At 36.3% G+C, this 20,725-nt stretch overlaps 3 protein-coding genes across 3 annotated transcripts; 2 read left to right on the top strand and 1 right to left on the bottom strand.

Moving 5' to 3' along the window:
• The first annotated feature begins 179 nt into the window (after window positions 1-179).
• On the top strand, window positions 180-7,277 carry LOC116171333 (importin-5). The gene is made up of 9 exons (XM_031488108.1): window positions 180-338; window positions 550-861; window positions 909-1,352; window positions 1,398-1,608; window positions 1,986-2,342; window positions 4,495-4,949; window positions 5,000-5,180; window positions 5,686-6,750; window positions 6,804-7,277. The coding sequence occupies exons 1-9, from the start codon at window positions 258-260 to the stop codon at window positions 7,022-7,024; spliced, it is 3,327 nt and encodes a 1,108-aa protein (XP_031343968.1). The 5' UTR covers window positions 180-257; the 3' UTR covers window positions 7,025-7,277.
• Window positions 6,572-11,237, bottom strand: LOC116171334 (protein asteroid). The gene has a single exon (XM_031488109.1). It carries the CDS (start codon window positions 11,149-11,151, stop codon window positions 8,959-8,961), a length of 2,193 nt encoding a protein of 730 aa, XP_031343969.1. The 5' UTR covers window positions 11,152-11,237; the 3' UTR covers window positions 6,572-8,958.
• Window positions 11,238-14,345: 3,108 nt separating this feature from the next.
• On the top strand, window positions 14,346-15,764 carry LOC116171338 (MARVEL domain-containing protein 1-like). The gene is made up of 3 exons (XM_031488115.1): window positions 14,346-14,518; window positions 14,609-14,734; window positions 14,796-15,764. Exons 2-3 carry the CDS (start codon window positions 14,609-14,611, stop codon window positions 15,195-15,197), a joined length of 528 nt encoding a protein of 175 aa, XP_031343975.1. The 5' UTR covers window positions 14,346-14,518; the 3' UTR covers window positions 15,198-15,764.
• The last annotated feature ends 4,961 nt before the right edge of the window (window positions 15,765-20,725 follow it).

The following is a 20,725-nucleotide window of genomic DNA, read 5'->3' on the forward strand; positions in this document are numbered from 1 at the left end:
TACCAAAACTACCATAACCAATATATTATTTGTGGAGGGAAAAAAGGGGCACTATAAGATTGAATTAATTTTGTACAAATTTGAGCGATTTTTGAAATAGTAGGCGTTATTTAAAATTCTAAATCTGTTAATGTCACATTCGTCACATATTTTTTAAACTTCTTTTAATTTCTTTTTTAGGTTTTTGTATTCTAGTAAGTTTTTGTTTATAAAGTTTTTGCTGTTCTCTTCGCGTGGTCTTTTTATGTTGCGATGCAATGGCTGCTCAGCAAGAGCAATTTTATCAAATCTTGACTAGCCTTTTGTCGACGGATAATGATATCAGATCGCAAGCAGAGGTAAGAAATACGTTACTTCTTTAATTAAAGAGCATGTTCTAAATGTTTCTGGGAAAATAAGCCTTATTAAATGTTCTTTATGCCGGTCACGTTTTTGTCAATCAACGTGTTGTTAATGACCACACTTTGGCGTTATATTTAGATAGTGAATCACTTTTGAAATTACGTTTCAGACTTTGATAGCAAAAGATTGTAATTATTTTCATTGTAGGAAGCTTACAACTCGTTAGATATCGAGGGTAAAGTCAGTCATCTACTAACGGCGATACACAATGGAGGCCTTGCCGATGAGGGCCGCCAAATGGCAGCTGTGCTTTTACGACGGCTGTTTTCAAACGAATTTCTGGAGTTTTATCCGAAACTCCCACCAGCGAGCCAGGCACAGTTAAAAGAGCAAGTTCTGCTGGCTATTCAACAGGAACAATCTGTGCAATTACGGCACAAAGTATGCGATGTTGCTGCTGAAGTTGCACGTAACCTTATTGACGAAGACGGTAACAACCAATGGCCCGAATTTCTAACGGTAATAACAATGCGTCCCGTCACAGTCTGTCTAAGATCCAATTACAGTTCCTCTGTCAGTGCGCGAGCGCCCCAAACCCCGTCTTAAAAGAGGCCGCTTTGCAAATGTTTACCTCGGTACCAGGTGTCTTCGGTAATCAACAGTCAAATTATCTCGATCTAATCAAGCAAATGCTACATCAGAGTTTGGCACAAAACGAAAGCTACGAGGTTCGGTTTCAGGCGGTGAGAGCAATTGGTGCCTTTATATTGATACACGAGAAAGAGAGTCAAATTTTGAAGCACTTTGTCGACTTGTTACCTGGAATGTTAAATGTAATTGCCGAAAGTATTCAGCATCAGGACGATGACGCCCTGCTCAAGGTCCTTATCGATCTAGCGGAAAACACCCCCAAGTACCTTCGGCCGCAACTGTTGCCCATTTACGAAGTGTGCTTGAAGACGTTTAGTGACCCTTCTGCTTTGGATAGCTGGCGACAGCTCGGTTTAGAGGTGAGGAGTTTTTGAAAATATTTTTTTTATGAACTTCACCTGTAGGTTATGGTCACATTGGCAGAGACTGCATCGGCCACAGTTCGAAAACAAGCTGGAAAGTATTTGGAACAGCTCGTACCTTTGATTCTACAGTTTATGTCCGAGTTGGACGAGGAGGAGGGATGGTCCGAGGCGGACGAGATTTTAGATGAAGACAATGATTGTAACAATGTTGTTGCTGAAGCCGCTCTTGACCGATTGGCATGCGGATTAGGTGATTATTTTACTGTATACTGACTTGCACAAACTTAGTCAAATGATACAATGTTTAATTAATGTATTATTGTTACATTTGTGCTAGAAAAAAAGAGAAGGGTTCGCTAACACCATTAGGGGATTCCCGATGAATGGGGTTTGATAGTAGACCTTCCGACATTGTAGTTATTGCAGCTTTGTCGTGATTTTGACTACAGTAATAATATTACTGGAGCTTTTCAGATCACTCGGAGGAGTGGATAAACAGGCCAATGGGCTTTTTTATGGAAATATGTTTCTTTAATTTGTCCTTAGCTCGATAATTTAAATCACAATCACGATCTGCTAGCGACCTTTAAGCCGAAGATTGCTCTGATTGCCTTTTTTTTTTGGTAGGTGGAAAAACAATTTTACCCCTCGTCATCCAAAATGTTCCCGCAATGTTGGCAAATGCCGACTGGAAACAAAGACACGCCGCACTAATGGCACTAGGTGCAATAGGTGAAGGCTGCCAGAAGCAGATGGAAGACATGCTGCCTCAAATAATGACCGGAGTTCCTGGCGTCATGGAGGGAATATTGCGCTACTTACAAGACCCCCACCCTCGTGTGCGATACGCGGCGTGTAATGCGATTGGGCAAATGTCGACAGATTTCGCTCCAACTTTCGAGAAGAAGTTCCATGAAAGTGTTGTGCCCGGTTTGTTGATGGTACTTGATGATAATGGTAATCCAAGGGTGCAAGCGCATGCAGGTAATTACAAACGAGAATTGTAGAATTTGTTGCTAATTTATTGGTAACAACTTCTATACGATTTGTTTAATGAACATGAAGGTGGCATTTATATAAGAGTAAAGTCTTTCTATGTGTTTGAACACTTTATTATGGAAACATTCTTTATTTTGGGAGATAAAATGGGCGTAGGTGTCTCGAGCTCAATTTTAAAGAAAAAATTACTATCGTTTGACTGCCAGGAGGCGTTTCTCGAATTTAGTCGATAAATTTCTTATTATTAAAGGTAATTGATTTTGACAAAATCTTTCATAGAGCACTTTTTTATGTAGAATCCAACACTACATTTTATATTATATTTTATAATATAATAATATATTATATTTAAATGAAATATTTACAATATTGCATTTTATACGTTTAAATATTTTTATTGCAAACATCTAGGTTTCTATGGCACATAGGATGGCAGGATTCTTTAAAAAGTCAATTTCTTGGTTATCTGGAAATGTTAAGTTTTAGACAACGCCCGCTATGATTTTCTCTTTAAAATTGAGCTGCAGACATCTAGGTTCATTTTTTTCTATCTCTTAAGGCTGGACAGTACACCCGTCCCGTTGCCCGAAAATACTTGATTTCGTTCCACGATATCTTAATTCTGAGTGAAGATGAAGAAGGGGTCGAATATTCCTGTGAAAGGTGAATGCTTTAGCTAGACAATAACGCCGGGGTTTACTAAAATGCTTTAAAATAAGCTTTTTTTTAAGAGCAACGTCGAGGGCTGTTAGGGTGTCATATTTTGGAAAAGAAAAAAGGAAATAAATTTTCCTGGCGTTATTGCCTAGGTATTAAGTTTACGAACGTATCTTAATTTTGGAAATTGTTCCAACTTCATTTATAGATAAGTTATCTTGGAAAAACAACTTAAAAGTTTTCCTCAAAAGCGCGAAAAGATAGCTTCCGCCGCGTGGCTGGTTTTATACAGATAGAAAATGGACTAAGTTTATGTTTTTACCATCGAACACAAATTAATATTATAAATAACCAAATTTGGGGATTGACAATAGGCAACTTTACATACTCCGTTCTGTATGTACTGTCCAGCCTTAATATAAAGGATATTTTCATAAGAAAGTGTCCAATTTGGACCACCCTGTATATTACTTAGGTACTATGAAGTGTGTGAAATCACAAATCATCTAATTAAGTCTGTCAGAACCAAGCTGTGAGAGATATAAATGTGACTCATGATTGCACAAATTAGTCAAATGGTACAGTCATGAACTGCTGTATTATTGTTACATTTGTGCTAGATAAAGAGAAGGGTTCGCTAACACCATTAGGGGATACCCAATGAATGGCGTTTGATAGTAGACCTTGTGACATTATAATTAAGGGCATTATCTGCTGTTACAGTCAAGATCATTTGGATTAGTAGAACCCTGACGTGCTGTGATTTCTATTAATTGCAAATACACTTTTGAACTTTACATTTTAAATTTACTCAGCATGCACCAGAAGATTAAAACTGATCAAAACTTTTCACACAGACCAAAGTGACTGACATTTTTTCAAAAGGATAACTGTCTAAAAATTACCACATTGTTTACAAAGTTAATTTATCATTATATCATCGTTTAACATTTTAGTTTGGAAGTACAAATTTTCTTGTATATAAGTTCTCTGTATTTTTCTCCTCTTTAGAACACACATATGTACAGTCTGTTTCAAATTAAGTGCTAACTTTCTTAGGCGTAGTTACAAAGACGGTTAAATGATCAAAATTGTGCATTTTTTCTACCGGATCTAAATTTGTAATTAAAAAAACAGTATCGTATTTTTCAGATAATAACATTAATATAGTCGGTAAAATGAATAAGTTGCAAAAACCGATTAGCGCTAATCATTGCTACTGCACGTGCAGTTAGGTTTCTTGCGAACGAAAACACTTAAAACGCCTATAACGTAGCGTCGCCCTTAGTTCATCGTGAAATCGGTCAAACAAAAAAACCACATACGTCTTGGCAAAAATGTTACGTGTTATAACAGCAAAGATATATAACTTCAGGGACAGCATTAATATAAGCGCTAATCCGTTTTTGAAAGTCATTCATTTTACGAACTATGTATATTTATATTTTGCTGTCACGCTACATTTGTGATCATCTTATAGGTGCCGCACTCGTCAACTTTTCCGAAGATTGTCCAAAGTACATACTAACTGGATACCTTGATCGCCTCATGTCAAAATTGGAAGGAATTCTTACAGCCAAATTTAAGGAGTTAGTCGAAAAGGGCACTAAGCTGGTATTAGAGCAGGTTGTGACAACAATCGCTAGCGTCGCCGATACCGCGGAGAAGGAGTTCATTGCGTACTACGATCGCCTGATGCCGTGCCTAAAGTACATCATACAAAATGCGAACAAAAGCGAGCTGAAATTACTGAGGGGTAAAGCGATTGAGTGCGTTTCTTTGATCGGATTAGCAGTTGGGCCCGAGAAGTTCATGAATGACGCCAGCGAAGTTATGGATATGCTTTTAAAGACGCACGGCGAGGGCGGTGGGGAGCTTCCGGATGATGATCCACAAACTAGCTATTTAATTTCGGCCTGGTCGCGTATTTGTAAAGTAAGTTTTCGAAATATTATTAAAATTTGCTCTTCTAATGGCAATCGTAGGTTATGGGTAGGCGATTCGAACAGTATTTGCCATTAGTTATGGGACCCGTTATGCGAACAGCATCCATGAAACCAGAGGTGGCCTTATTAGACAATGACGATATGCAGGAGGTTGAAGGGGACGTCGATTGGCAATTTGTGTCGTTAGGGGAACAGCAGAACTTTGGAATTCGAACTGCTGGTACGTAATGACCATTTAATTTAGTTCAGGGTCAGGGTTTCATCCACATTTCATCATTCCACTTTTTCTGCTAAATACCACTTTAAATCCCTGGAAACCATAAGAAAGTTGGTTAAATTAGAAAAAAGTTGCGTATTTTAAGGCTTAGTAAAATGAAAATTTTTAAAATTCGGAAATGGAGATCAGTTCCGAAGATATTCAAAAAAAAACAAATCACACCTCCTCAGATCTGAAAAATAAACGATGTATGCCGTATGGTAAATGTGATTCTTTATTTAAGAACAAGAATGAATAATAATAATAATGTATATTGTGTAAATAAAACGTTCAAAATTATTTTTAACATTCAAGAGTTATTCATAATTGAAGAAAAACCAGAGATTAATTAATAGGTAAGGAAGTTTTCTCTACCTGTATAATAAAATTAGAGAAACACGAGGCGGAATTTCCCAAAAAGTGATAATGAAAGTTGCTCTCAGAATTTACAAAAAACTTTCCATTACAGGCTTGGAAGACAAAGCAGCCGCATGTACAATGTTGCTGTGTTACGCCCGTGAATTGAAGGAGGGCTTCGCCGACTACATCGAAGAGGTGGTCAAATTAATGGTTCCTATGCTAAAGTTTTATTTCCACGACGGCATTCGATCAGCGGCCGCCGAGTCAATGCCTTACCTTCTCGAATGCGCGTCGATAAAGGGACCTGTATTTTTAGTGGGCGTATGGAAATACATGTATCCGGAACTACTAAAAGCAATCGACACCGAACCGGAAACCGAAGTCCTATACGAATTGCTACCCTCGGTCGCACGGTGTATCGAAATTTTGGGAGCTGGATGCTTCGACGAAGCCGGAATGACCGAATTGTTGCGAATAATCGATAAATTGTTGCAAGAGCATTTCGAGCGTGCGACAAACCGGCGAAAAAAACATCTCGAAGAAGACTACGACGAGGTAGTTGAAGAGCAGTTGGAAGGCGAGGCGTCCGACGACATCTACGTTTTAACGAAACTTGCCGATGTGATACACGCGCTATTTTCGACGTACAGAGAAGCCTTCATTCCTTTCTTCGACCAAATTGCGACACACTTTGTTAATTTACTAGACCCCTCACGACCGTGGGCCGACCACCAGTGGGGCCTGTGCGTTTTTGACGACGTTATCGAATTTACCGGTCCTGCTTGCGTTAAATATCAAACCGTATTTTTGCACCCTCTGGCCGTATACATAAAAGACAAAAGTCCAGAAGTTCGACAGGCGGCAGCTTACGGGTGGGGCATACTCGCACAGTTCGGAGGCGATCAATTTACGGGGGAATTAGCTAATATTATGCCGCATTTAGTTGAAATTATTAATCATCAAGATTCGAGAGATAGCCGTAACATAAACGCAACGGAAAATGCAATTTCAGCGGTTACCAAAATATTAAAATATCGACCTGCGGCTGTAAATTTGGAAGAACTATTGCCGGTGTGGTTTAGTTGGTTGCCCGTCATCGAAGATGCCGTAGAAGCTCCACATATTTACGGATATTTATGTGACTTGATAGAACAAAATCATCCCTCCGTATTGGGTAAGTTGTCGTTCATAATTATTTCGCCCCGTAATTTTGATTTTGAATTTTAGGTCATGGAAATGAAAATATACCAAAAATTTTAAATATTATTGCGGAAGCATTCTTTAGAGATATGATAGAACCTTCAAGTCCTGAAGGTTTACGAATGTTAAATATTGTTAAACGAGTGCAGTCCAATGAAACGTTATTCCAGAATGTAGTGTCTACTTTCCGACAAGAATTACAAAAGGCATTACACGTAGCCTTGCATCCTCCGCAACCCTCTACTTAGTTTTCTATGAATGTATTTAATGTTATTTTAAGTTATCATTAATCAAAATTAGTAACGTTAGTACACCTTGATAATTTTCGACTTTTTATACAATATGATCAATTATTTATACAATGCTAGTGAGGTTATTGTATATTTCGTTACAGTTGTATGTATATATTTGACATAATCTTCGCGATCAAGATTTTGTGTGATAATATTTTGGAATAGCCATTAAAATAATAAATATTTTTGTCATGGTGACCATGTTTAACTATGAATATTGTTATTATTATGCGTTAGTAATTCAATATTACTGAAAATAAAGAGCTTTCTTCTTTTATAAATTTAATGTATTTAAGACTATTAGCTCAGTGATATATACAGGGTGTGTTAAAAAATTAGGGCATATTTTATCCACGTATATCTTGAACAGAAGCCTTAATAAACATAGGTCCGCAAACTAAGTGTTTCAAACAAATTACATTATTAAAAACAAACAAACAGAAAATACTTAAAACAAGACGCTCTATGTGTCCTTCCATGCGTACACAATAGTGCACATCTTTGTTGAAATCAACTCGCCGGTCTATGTTTATTAAGACTTTTTTGTTTTTTTTTTTTCATGAGTACACAAATAAAATACTTGACCTTTTTTTTTGAAAACACCCTGTATAAGTAAGTAATAATTTTTTGTCCAAAAAAGACAGTATAGTGCAAAAGTTATAAACACAGATATTTATGTAGACATGCTAGTCTTAGGGCTTAGAGCGATATTTACATCGGAAGCTGCATTTTATGCAGAAAGCAAGCCGCTTTTCCCAGTAATACTAGGGACCAATATGAATGATTTCGTCCAAGGAAATGAAAATTTTACTCACTGTAATTCAAAATGGCGACTGCATAATTTCAAAAATTTGTAGACCCAAAACGGCTGCACCGATTTTAGTGATTGGGGTGTCAATCAATTCGTATTGACACCTGTAATCAAAAGAAAAAAATAATGTTTAAGAAATTAAAGATGGCGTCTGAATCTAATTAATTTCTTCGTTCTAATGAAAATAACTACTAAATATCCTATAATATGTTCACGTATTTTCTCATTTAAATAAAAGCTGACAATATTACCTACAAACCGAAAAATAATTCTTGACAATCCGTCCAGTAGTTTTTGCACTATACGAATTATAAGAGGAGCGCGTGATTTTGAAAGCCGTCACTACACGTGATGTGGCGCATCGTACAATCAAAATGAGTGCACTGACTTCAGTAATTTAAATCACAGACGATATGTGATTACAGGTGTCAATACGAATTGATTGACACCCCAATCACTAAAATCGGTGCAACCGTTTTGGGTCTACAAATTTTTGAAATTATGCAGTCGCCATTTTAGAAAACATCCGCCATTTTGAATTACAGTGAGTAAAATTTTCATTTCCTTGGACGAAATCATTCATATTGGTCCCTAGTATTACTGGGAAAAGCGGATTGCTTTCTGCATAAAACGCAGTTTCATTTTGCTAAGCCCTATGACTATGAGTGCTAACTTGCATTACAGTAAATTTCATCCTTTGATGTGATTTTGAGAGTTGCAGTACATTCAAGGAATAGGATCCTATTTTCAAATTTGCAAGTTTTAGATCTTTATCAAGAACTGTGGTCAAAATTCAAAATCGCCCCTATTAGAAAAGTTAAAGTTGCCACGTGTGTCTCCGTCACCATAAAAGTTATTAAAAACGGGATGCCATATTCAAAATCTTCATTAAAAACTGTCTGAATAATGTGTTAATTAGAAATGTAGAGTACGATTAGTTTACCATGAAAAAATTAAAAACGAAAATAGTCTGTATCATTGCAGTTTAAGACAAATCAGAAAATAACTAACTAGACAAGCAATTAAAACAAAGGGCATTCCATAGTAAACAATTTGTAATTGGTAACCAAACATTTAACTAAACAAAGTTCAACAAAGAAAAACGATTATTTTCATCCATAACTGCAACTCCTTCACTGTTCATGCTTTCCACCTGGACAGGTACCGATTCATTACTAGCTTCTGAAATTCTTCTCGTATTCTTCCTTTTCCGTCTTCGACGTTTTGCTTCTGCCGTTATTATATTTGATGCTACCAAGCGTTTTATCATGTCAACAATAGCTTTAAAACATTTGAGAACAGACGGGCAGACTTTCAATAGCGTGTCCATGTAAGCGTCGATATTGGTACGTCTCTGTAAGTTACTACACATATTATATAAAAACGTTCCATTATAAAATCTGGAAATTAGACAATCAGCGAAGGGTCTGTTCAGCAACGCATTTAAGTACTTAACGTGTAGTAGAGAGCTTTGAAATTGCGCGAAGCAATCCACAATGTTTTTGTTGTAATATTTGTTAGAGGTTCGCATCTTCGGTTCCATTTCGAAGTACTTTTTCAGTTCTTTGCAACACTGCGCAGAATCCGTCTTGGAAATTTCGTTTAAGAAATGGTCTAGAGGTGAATCGTTCACCTGCTGTCTATCTGCAACCCGCTGCACCGTGTTCTTCGGTTCCAATTCGTTCATGACCAACATGCACAATATAAGGGATTGAACATGGCTATGTGTAACGCTTGGTGTAGCATTTTTAATCCAATAAATCATCGCTAAGAAGTACAATTGCCAATGTTTGGGAATATCTGTACAAAAATTATCATAACGGAACTCCAAGACTGAAAAGACATGGGCTCTCGCAGTACCATCTGAAAGTGTGCTTATGTCGTGTAGAGATGGTAATTCCAAATTGCAATCCGGGGTGTCATACCACTTGAGATTTGTCGACTGATGACGTGCCACAAATTTTAAACGAATTTCTGCATTGGGACGTAAGATTTTGTCTATGGCTGATATCACTTTAACACAAATGAGGTGAGAGCAAGTGTTTGTCGCACTTTCAATTTGGGGCGTACAAAAATATTTATTAGCAACTAGCATATCCATAAATGCTGTTGGCAATTTGCAATGGCGATAATTTGTGCGAAAAAAATCGTTTTCACAATTTACTTCTTCAGTTTCTTCAGATTCACTCTCACAGTCACTTTCCTCGACTTCATCTTCAACCTCTTGATCCTCTTCGTCGTCATCATCATCACAATTGTCACATTCTTCATTGACGATTGGTGCATTCTCAGACTCTTGTAAAATGCGTTCAGTATCAAGTTCGAACTCCTCCTCGTCACAATTTAACGAAATACCCAAGTCCGGTAACAACTTGCTGTTTTTGCACATGTAATCTCGCATTACACGCTTAATTCGTTGTGCAATTCGCCTTCTCTTAGAAGATGGTACCTTCTGTAGCACTTTCACCATAGCCGACTCGTAAGACTCTTTTTGCAGCCATTTTATTACGCTTTTCACACTCCTTTGCAGGACATTTTGTTGGGTCTTGCGTTTAACTAAACGTAAAGATGTGTAAAACTCCTTAAAGTTATTTTTATTGATATAGTCGTTTCCTAACAACACTGCCAGCAGTGGTACGCACGATTTGTTTAAACCACCATAAGCTTTTAGGAAGTAATCCATTTCGTACAGCTGACAAGGAAGGTAATAACCCCCATCATGCGGTACAGCATTCATTTCTAACGAAACGAATGGTATGTACAACACATCATACACAAAAAAATCGGAATCATAACTTAAAACTGGACAATTAAGCGTTCTAGCTAAACAGGCGATTTCAAAGTCAGCCTCAAAATTACATCTAATGATTTTCAGCTGCAACCTGACCAAAACATCTGCGAATAAATCACGTAGAAATAACGGAAAGACTTTAAAGTGCGTCTGTGACACAGTGTCCACTTGCTGAAGAGTTTTTAGTTTATTTTTCAACCTTTGATAGACAGTTCTCAATTTGCGCTTTTCATAGGCCCCATCCAATATAATAAGCGGTGTAATATTGCACTTTGCTAGTAAATCAAAGAATTTACATAGGGTCCTTTCGAATTTGTTGTAGTCACCACCAAAGCAATCGTTTCTGGCCCGATTTACTTGATATAAGTTAGCAGCGAGACTGTTGCCATCAATGACCAAATACGTGTCGTGCAATTTATAATGTTTTAAGTACGAATCGGAACGATGTGCTATAAAAGTAGTTAGTCCTCGTATTCCCATTTTTAAATGAAATATGAAATTATAAAAAATTAAAAGTGAGGTTAATTAGTTTTAGGTTAATATTTTCAATTGGGTGGGGAATTACGCACGGGAATTTAATAGTTGTGGCTACACCAACGCTATACGTACAAGAAGAGTCAAAAGTAATATCTCTCCCCCAACCTTAAAACTGTGTCAAATATAAAAAAAATTCATTCAAAATTGTATTTGAAAGATTGTGGCATTATATGTGAAAGATAAGTCTGATCGAAAAAGTACGAATTGTTTTGGATTCTACGCACCAAAATTAATAAGAAAAAGTGTTTTCCGGAGAAATTTTGGTGTAGTCGATTTTTGGTAAAAAAGGAAGGTTTGTACACTGCCTTTTTTTTGGCCCGAAAGAAAAATTGTCTCCGATCGACCGGGAAAGAATATTTTCTTATAGAATGTGGCCTGTAGCATCCATAATTTCAAACAGTTCCAAGATCGGGCTACTGGATCAAAAGTTACAGCCCTTTGAATTTTTTGTCGAAATTGGTTTCTAGTCTATAACTTTTTTTTGGGAAGTCTAATCGAAAAAGTACGAATCGTTTTGGATTCTACGCACCAAAATTAATATGAAAAAGTGTTTTCCCGAGAAATTTTGGTGCAGTCGATTTTTGGTAAAAAAGGAAGGTTGTACACTGCCTTTTTTTGAGGCCCTAAAAAAATTGTCTCAGATCGACCAGGAAAAAAAAATTTCTTATAGAATGTGGCCTGCAGAATCCATAATTTCAAACAGTTCCAAGATTGGGCTACTAGTTCAAAAGTTACAGCCTTTTGAATTTTCTTTCGAAATTGGTTTCTAGTCTATAACTTTTGATTGTCTGATCGAAAAAGTACGAATTGTTTTGGATTCTACGCACCAGAATTAATATGAAAAAGTGTTTTCCAAAGAAATTTTGGTTCAGTCGATTTTTGGTAAAAAAGGAAGGTTGTACACTGCCTTTTTTTGAGGCCCGAAAAAAAAATTGTCTCAGATCGACCCGGAAAAAAATTTTCTTATAGAATGTGGCCTGTAGAATCCATAATTTCAAACAGTTCCAAGATTGGGCTACTAGTTCAATAGTTACAGCCTTTGAATTTTCTTTCGAAATTGGTTTCTAGTCTATAACTTTTGATTGAGAAGTCTGATCGAAAAAGTACGAATTGTTTTGGATTCTACGCACCAAAATTAATAAGAAAAATGTTTTCCCGAGAAATTTTCGTGCAGTCGATTTTTGGTAAAAAAGGAAGGTTGTACACTGCCTTTTTTTGAGGCCCGAAAAAAAAATTGTCTCAGATCAACCCGGAAAAAAATTTTCTTATAGAATGTGGCCTGTAGAATCCATAATTTCAAACAGTTCCAAGATTGGGCTAATAGTTCAAAAACAGCCCTTTGAATTTTCTTTCGAAATTGGTTTCTATAGTCTATAACTTTTGATTGAGAAGTCTAATCGAAAAAGTACGAATTGTTTTGGATTCTACGCACCAAAATTAATAAGAAAAAATGTTTTCCCGAGAAATTTTCGTGCAGTCGATTTTTGGTAAAAAAGGAAGGTTGTACAGTGCCTTTTTTGGGGCCCGAAATTAAAAAACATGGAGTTTTAAGAATGAAAAAAACATACAAATGAAGAAAAGAGGGAGAAATATTAGAGATGACAAGTTCACAGGATTACCTAAAGAAGTGGTGGAATAGTTCAAAAAATAGAATAGAAAGGACAAAATATGGAAACAATAATAGGACTAGGAACACGGTTGTAGGAGGCAGGACGCAGGTTCTGGGACTGAACGTTTGCGAACCTTCTTGTTAGTGAAATGATAAGTAATGTTTACCAGTATCAAGTAATTTTAGTAGTGGAAAGGGAATGGGCCGATTTCCTAATTGGCTGAAATCAGAGCTGAGATGGTTTATGTTTTCTTAGTTCATAGTCTGGCTTATGAGTTTTGGGATGCTGGATTTTAATGTCCTAGAGCTTTTCAGCTAATGAAATGAAATTGTTAATTTCCGACGTCGTTATACATTTCTATTAATAACAATTATAACAGTTTACATAATCCACTTTCACGTTTCTGTGTATTATGTTAAAAATTAGTAGCGCGAGTCACTCATGGGGGACGAAGATTTGCCAGTACACCCAACGACTACATCAGTGACACGAGTGGAAACAGTATTGCGATACGATCCGCTGTATATGCGATCGAAGGATGGCATTATTAAAATTTTCGAAATTGTAATTACATTTTAAGTTTACTTTAGTCATAGCGTTGTTTTTTAGGGACTAAGTTTCCTGGGATTTATGTGCGTAGCGTGCACAGAATATGCAGTTGTTGCAATGGGGACATTTTTTAGCATCGTATCAACGCTTGGCGTTTGGACGACCGGTATCCTGTTGATTTTGTATATATTTCATGTTGTGGAAAAACTTCACCAAATACCTTGGATTCACTTTCAAATGTTTTTCTGCGGTATATTGGCGATATGCTTTTTTATTGTTTCGAGTATGGTGGTTTCCTTAGGTATTCCTGCATTTTATGCAGCAGCGTTCTTTGGGTACAGTGCAATGCTGATTTATAGTATCGATTCGTATTCAAAATTTCGTGTTATTAGTGCGACTGCGAGTACATCAGTGAAAACTTAACTTAAAGTAGTATTGGTAGGCTTATCAAATGTAACTGATTGATTATATACCACATAGGTATTTAATATCAGGATGGTTTTGATTTTTGTAAACAATTTTAACAACAAGCAAATAGGAATAGTACTGTAATATGTTAACATAATAAACATAATATATTCTTGTCTAGATTTTTCAAACCAGTCCTTACCAATTTTAATTACTTTACAGTGGACAATTGTAAAATAATGGATCACTCCACTATTTGTTACCAGTTACCTATTTCTCAAGATTTGACTTGATATGTTAGTGTTAGCTTGCTTTTTAGCAAAACTATTACACATAATATTTAAATTACCTATATCTAATCAATGATAACGACATACAGTAAGTATAGGCAAGCATTTAATTTATATTTACTAGAATTAATTATCCATTTTGAGCAAAACTTAATTTATTGCTTTTACTACTTTAGCTTTGTATGCTCCAACTAAAGCTTGTTTTTAAAAATACTTTTTGACACAATTTTTAAAATCTGTGTAAATTGGTGACGTCATAGTTACACAGGGTTGCCAATAGTACCACTAATCCCATTTCAAATAATAAAATTGTTAACTGTAAAACCCGAATTAGTGACTTGGTTATTGATGGTCTGTGGCTTGGTTTTTCCATGCCCACCCCTCACATCGTTTTGCAAAAAAAACGTTCTTTAAACTTCCAAATATTTAATGAATAAAATTGTTAATTAAAAGGTAAGGTTATTGTGCATTTCTATTAATAACAATTACGAAATTATACATAATTTGCATATTGTACCTAGATGAGGATAATCTTAATTTTAGATGGGGGACGTGAATTTTCCAGCTCAACATACAACAACGACCACAGTTACAAGAGTGCAAACGACATTGCGATACGATTCGTCATACTTTAGGTCAAAGGATGGGATTTTCAAGATTGCCGAAGTTGTGAGTCCTACCTATGACATTTTACATTGTTTACACCTCGGTTTACACCTTTGGTTTTTAGGGGCTCAGTTTACTTGGATTCATATGCATACAATGCACAGAATTTTCCAGTCTTTCGATGGGGAAGTTTTATAGCACTGTGTCAATGTTCGGAGTATGGACGACCGGAATCCTGCTAATTCTCTACTTATTTCATATTATCGAAAAACTGTATAAAATTCCGTGGATTCACTTCCAACTGTTCTTCAACGGAATATTGGCTCTATGTTTTTTGATCTGTTCAAGCATGGTTGCCAATTCGACCATTTCGGCATTTCATGCAGCAGCCTTCTTTGGGTTTAGCGCAACTATAATTTACGCTCTGGATTCATATTTTAAGTTTCGTGCTATGAGAGCCGGTGCTTTGGCCCAAGGGGAGAGACAGATTACCAAGGAGACTACTACTGCAACACAGAAATATTAATCTATACCATATTAAAGGTGTATTCTTAAGCTATTTATCACATTTACCTGTGTTTTTGCAGCGTTTGGATTTTTTTTCTATTATAAAAATGGTGTGTGTAAATGTAATAACTAACCGCACGTTGCGCATATTATTGTTTAATTATACAAGTAACGTTTAGGTTCACAATTATTTGTTTAGTGCCTTAAAAATGGACACTTTTGCATACAAATTATAATTGTTAATTATTTATGTGAGCATATTGTTAGACCCTGAGTCTATTGTAATTACTGGTACAACTCAATTGACCAAATGTTTTAGTTGTAACGTTAGGTAGATTTCATTAATTTTGTACAACAGAGCTGGTTTGAATTAACCAACACTGTTATTTATTTATTATCAGTAATTCAGAAGTGGCAGTTTGTTGTAGACGTTTTTATGAATACACCCATTTACAGTGTTGATACACCACATTTTTAATATTTTATATTGTTATTCGATAATTCATATATTGTTGCCTATTTTATAAATATTTATGGTGACTATACAAACTAATGTACCTAATTATCCATACATCACTAAAGCATTGAATACCTATATAACAGTGTACCTCATCGTTTGTATTTATTTTTGAAAATATAAATATTGTACGCTATGACTTAATTTTTGTATGTTTCAAGTTTTGATTTTAAGAGGTGAACGTATATAATGCAGTTCGTTTGTAAAGATAAACTTGGACCACCTAAAAGTCCACATCCCCTCCAGAAATAGCAAACCAAAAAGTTTAACCCTTGTGCTAATAATTTTATGTCCAAGTTGACTGACTTTTTTTTCAAAAGTATAGCGTTCTAAAAATAACCGGTTTTTTCAAAGTTAATTAATCAGTGTACACATTGGAAAAAACTCTCCCTGGTCCCGATCTAAGGTAGCAGGTAGGTAGGTATAACCAATTTATATCCACCTTATATATAATGGTATACCTAACCCATGCATAATGGCCTCGATAGCCCTCTCAAACGAATAAAATACTTCTAATCGAGTTCAAGCGCCTCCGCGATCATCACATGACTTTTTGTCTGCGCCGGGGCAATAGAAGACGCAGTATGACTTCATATTTACCAGCTATTAGGGGTTAAATTAGTATATGTTGAATTGATGTATATAAAGGGTTGATAAGAGCCCTTTAAACGTAATCAATCAAACAGAAAATTACAGAAAAAAGCAAAAGCAAAATTACAGTGGTATATGGTCATACTGATTAACTTGAAGTATGTTGGGTAATCCTGCGAATAAAGACCAAAAAAATACAATGGCCCATGCATAGAAGAGGAAAAGCTACCCTTCTAGAATCTCAAACAAAAAATAAAACTATATCACGTTTAGAAAATTAAGAATCAAATCTGCTGAATTAAGAAAACAAGTCTAAGTACCCTTTAAACGTAGGTAATCAATCTAAGAAATAGAAAATAGTTAGGTACCCCGCTTACATAACGTCCCTCACAATGAATGTGTGAAGTAAGATGGAAGTAGGTAAGGAAGGAAGTGGCCCACCGCCATCCCTGCTTGCCTTGGTCAAGCAGTCCACTTTCGGTTTCGAGATAGATCATAGTATAGGAAGTTGGTTTGGCGTTTGGCAAGATGTAGTGCGGGTAGTGACAGGTAGAGTAAATACCTCTGAGGTTAGAGTATGGTGCGTATGGACTCCCTACCTTTCGGTTCAATCCAAAATGGAAGGATTAGGATCATAACCAGGGTTGGCCGGAATTGCTGTGCAAAAATGTTGTAGGTAGCTTAAAATGAAAAACTGAACTAAAAATTCAAACATGCTATAGACTTAAAATATATATAAATAAATGAATAAAGAAAATAAAAATTAAATTGTTAATAACTGAATCATAAATTACTTCATTAATGAGGCGGACGCAAAATAAATAACCTGAATAAAATTATACTGAAAGGACTCTATTACAAAGAAAATGGGAAGGGGGCGTTGGCCACCTGCAGATGGCTCAAGTGGTCCCACAGAACCCCCGAATATTCACTTATCGTTTGATAGTACTAGAGATGTATACTTTATAGCACTCCTCCAAGTTGGTCAGTTTGACTACGAGGCAAAGTAATGTCTGGGACCAAAGCTCTGTTCAGATTAACCAACCATCAGAAGCTACACTTAATCATAGAATAAAAAATATTCAATGGCTTAATACAAAGTAGGTTTTTGAGAAGGATTAGATGTTTCTTCTCTTATAAAAACTGCAGTCTCTAAATTTTATCTGACACTACAAACTAAAGTGGACGACTTAGAAGATTGCTAATATTTTCCAGTACATTATAATGAAAGGTCAACCTTTCTGATTTTCATCACTACCACCATCACTGTTACGCGTATTTTTAAGACGATTCTGCGCATTTTTAACCGAGAGAGGCTCAAGTGAACCCATCAATACCTTTCAATTATTTCTAAAGATTGGAAAAGACAAAGTTATACCTATTTAGATAAGTTGATGTACAGAGGGTTACTGGCCAGCCCTTAAAACATAACTAGTCAAGAAACAAATAAATTTACAAGCACCACAAAAGTAACAATCTTCGTGGTAGAGAATTTGGCAAGTAAAAGCAATTTTACAACGATCAGGGTATAAATTGTCATATTGCTGCGGTTGTATGCGTATGGCGCAATTGGGGATTGCTAAAAAAGAAGAAACTTTTGTTATTAGGAAATTCGTAATTTCAAAATTACGAGGAGTTAAAATTGTACCTATGTTGCCGAATAGTGAATAAATTGTTGCTAGGATAGTCTGTAAACCCATTACCTATTTTTAATGCACCGCAAAAATGACACCCTTCGCAATGGGAAAAAATGCTGTATTAAAAAACTACTTAGTTCCAACGCAGATTCGAGCTCAGTTCAAAATAATGGGGTGTAGGGTTTGCATCCGCAGGTGGCTCAAGTACTACCCACTGATTACTCAATTAAATTACCAAATTAGCCAATAAAAATATGCGAGTATTGCGAGTGGAGCCTTTGAGCCGCCGCAAATAGCTCAAGTGGTTCCACTGAACCCCCGATTATTACATTTTTACGCTTCCCTCCCTTTAAAAAAAAATGGGCGTGGGGCGTTGGACATCCGCAGATGGCTCAAGCGCTTCCACTAAACCCCCGAATTAATAGATTTTTACGCTTTTTTTCACTTAGAAAGAAAATGGGAGTGGGTGATCCGTTTGATAGTAGGTACCTACTAAAGCATTTCTCCAAGTTTAGTCAGTTTGATTACGAGGCCTAAGTATTGTTTTTATTTGTTTATGGTAACGGATCAAGCCTGAGAACCCACCCCCATCAAAAGACTTCGTACAAGTAGGCACATAGTATGGAGCAAAGTGATTTCTGAGGACGATTAGACGTTTATTTCTCTGTCAAGAACCGTACTCCCAAAATTTGATCTGGTACCTACCATAAAAAGTAGGTACAAAAGTACACAAATTGGGAGACTGCTATTTCCCTTCCAGTACAATTTTAATGAAAGAAAAATCTTTCCGATTTTCATCACCACGATTTTGCGCATTTTTAACGGAGAGTGGCGCAAGTGAGTGATGCCTTTCAATTATTTTATTTAAGATTAGAGAAATAAAGTCGGTTTTATATTGAGCAAAGCGCGGCATTCCGAGTAGTTTCATAGAATTAAAAGGTGCATTGCTACAAAAAAGTCATTGTTTGAGAATTTTTCCACACTAAATAAATAAGTACTTTTCTACTAAAAAAGATCAAGCTGATCTTTGCCTAATAATAGATGAAATGTAGCAATCAAGTTTGAAAACGGAAGAGTAAACCGTTCACCCCAGAAAACGGGTAAACAAAGAATAAATATAATAATATTTTATATTTTTTCTTAAAAAAGACTTACCCTAGCCTTATTAGAGGGGAACTCCAACGAAGGCACGCTAACCATTAGACACACGATGTCCTTTTCTCCGCACCACCATATCTGAAAAGTTAAATATTATGTGTAAGTGTCCATACCACCAAAAGGTTTGAATGATCGCGATAATTAGCGATTGGTGTAAAATGTTATTAAATATTTTTTCTGCATCATGTGATTTGAGAAATCCAGTTATTAGCGATAAGAAATGGCTACGTTTTGAGAGAATTTACCAGTTAAACACAATGGTACACTACCTACCTCCTTTTTGTACAGGGCACGTGTGATCAACAGGATTGACGATTGGCTAGATGTGAGCTAATACATCACAGCAGCTGTGGTCCCCACCGGCAGAGTCCCCATCATCAGTCATCTGTAGATGTAGAAGTCCACTGTTAGCGCTGTGAACAAGTGATGAAATTAGTAATCAACCAAGCAATATAGATATTCAGTCGCACACTTACCCTTAAATACCAAAAATCGATGAATAAATGAAGTGTAACAGTCACTCCACTTGAGAAGGGAAGAAATTAACTTTATATCTGACTCGTAAAAAGACCCAGTTACTCCATTACAGTGGTATGGTCATACTGATTAACTTGAAGTATGGGTAATCCTGCGAATAAAGACCAAAAAAATACAAGGGTCCATGCATAGATGAGGAAAAGCTGCCCTTCTAGAATCTCAAACAAAAAATAAACACGTTTAGAAAATTAAGAATCAAAACTGCTGAATTAAGAAAACAAGTCTAAGTACCCTTTAAACGTAGGTAATCAATCTAAGGAATAAAAAATAATTAAGTACCCCGCTTACATAACGTCCCTCACAATGCATGTGTGTAGTAAGACGGAAGTATAGGTAAGGAAGGAAGTGGCCCACCACCACCCCTGCTTGCCTTGATCAAGCAGTCCACTTTCGGTTTCGGGATAAGCAAGTATAGGAAGTTGGTTCGGCGTTTCGCAAAATGCACGTAGTGCGGGTAAGGACAGGTATTACAGTAAATACCTCTGAGGTTAGAGTATGGTTCGTATGGAGCGCCTACCTTTCGGTTTATCGCCGGAAGTAAGGGTAAAAATCTTCAAGATGTAAGGATTAGGATCATAACTAGTAGGGCTAGGCAGGAATTCCCGTGCACTAGCTGAAAAGGAAACTGGACTAGATATTCAAATTTGCTAACTTAAAATATATGCAAATAACTAAACAAAGAAAATAAAAATTAAATTGTTAATAACTGAATCATAAATTACTTCATTAATCATTACTGCGGCGGAGGCAAAATAAATAACTTGAATAAAATAAATACTGAAGAGACTATTACAAAGAAAATGGGAGTGGGGCGTTGGCCACCCGCAGATGGCTCAAGTGGTCCCACAGAACCCCCGAATACTCACTTACCGTTTGGTAGTACTAGAGATTTATAGCTTTGCTCCGAGTTGGTCACTTTGACTAGGAAAAGGTTTTTTTTGAGGAGGATTAGATGCTTCTTCTCAAAAATTGCACCCTCTAAATTTTATCTGACACTACAAACTAAAGTGCACAACTTAGAAGGTTGCTGTATATTTTCCAGTACAAATAACTATAGTGAAAGGTAAACCTTTCTGCTTTTCATCACTACCACCACCACACCATCAC

This window comes from Photinus pyralis, unplaced genomic scaffold (genome assembly GCF_008802855.1).
Source record: "Photinus pyralis isolate 1611_PpyrPB1 unplaced genomic scaffold, Ppyr1.3 Ppyr1.4_LG5, whole genome shotgun sequence".
Taxonomy (NCBI): domain Eukaryota; kingdom Metazoa; phylum Arthropoda; class Insecta; order Coleoptera; family Lampyridae; genus Photinus; species Photinus pyralis.

What these genes read in the sequence shown, in the direction of transcription:
- LOC116171334 (XM_031488109.1), bottom strand. Translation starts at nt 11,151, where the DNA reads ATGGGAATACGAGGACTAACTACTTTTATAGCACATCGTTCCGATTCG.
- LOC116171333 (XM_031488108.1), top strand. Translation starts at nt 258, where the DNA reads ATGGCTGCTCAGCAAGAGCAATTTTATCAAATCTTGACTAGCCTTTTG. An exon ending in ATATCAGATCGCAAGCAGAG is followed by an intron (nt 339 to 549) that starts GTAAGAAATACG and finishes TTTTCATTGTAG; the next exon opens with GAAGCTTACAACTCGTTAGA. An exon ending in CCTGGTCGCGTATTTGTAAA is followed by an intron (nt 4,950 to 4,999) that starts GTAAGTTTTCGA and finishes TGGCAATCGTAG; the next exon opens with GTTATGGGTAGGCGATTCGA.
- LOC116171338 (XM_031488115.1), top strand. Translation starts at nt 14,609, where the DNA reads ATGGGGGACGTGAATTTTCCAGCTCAACATACAACAACGACCACAGTT. An exon ending in TTTTCAAGATTGCCGAAGTT is followed by an intron (nt 14,735 to 14,795) that starts GTGAGTCCTACC and finishes TTTGGTTTTTAG; the next exon opens with GGGCTCAGTTTACTTGGATT.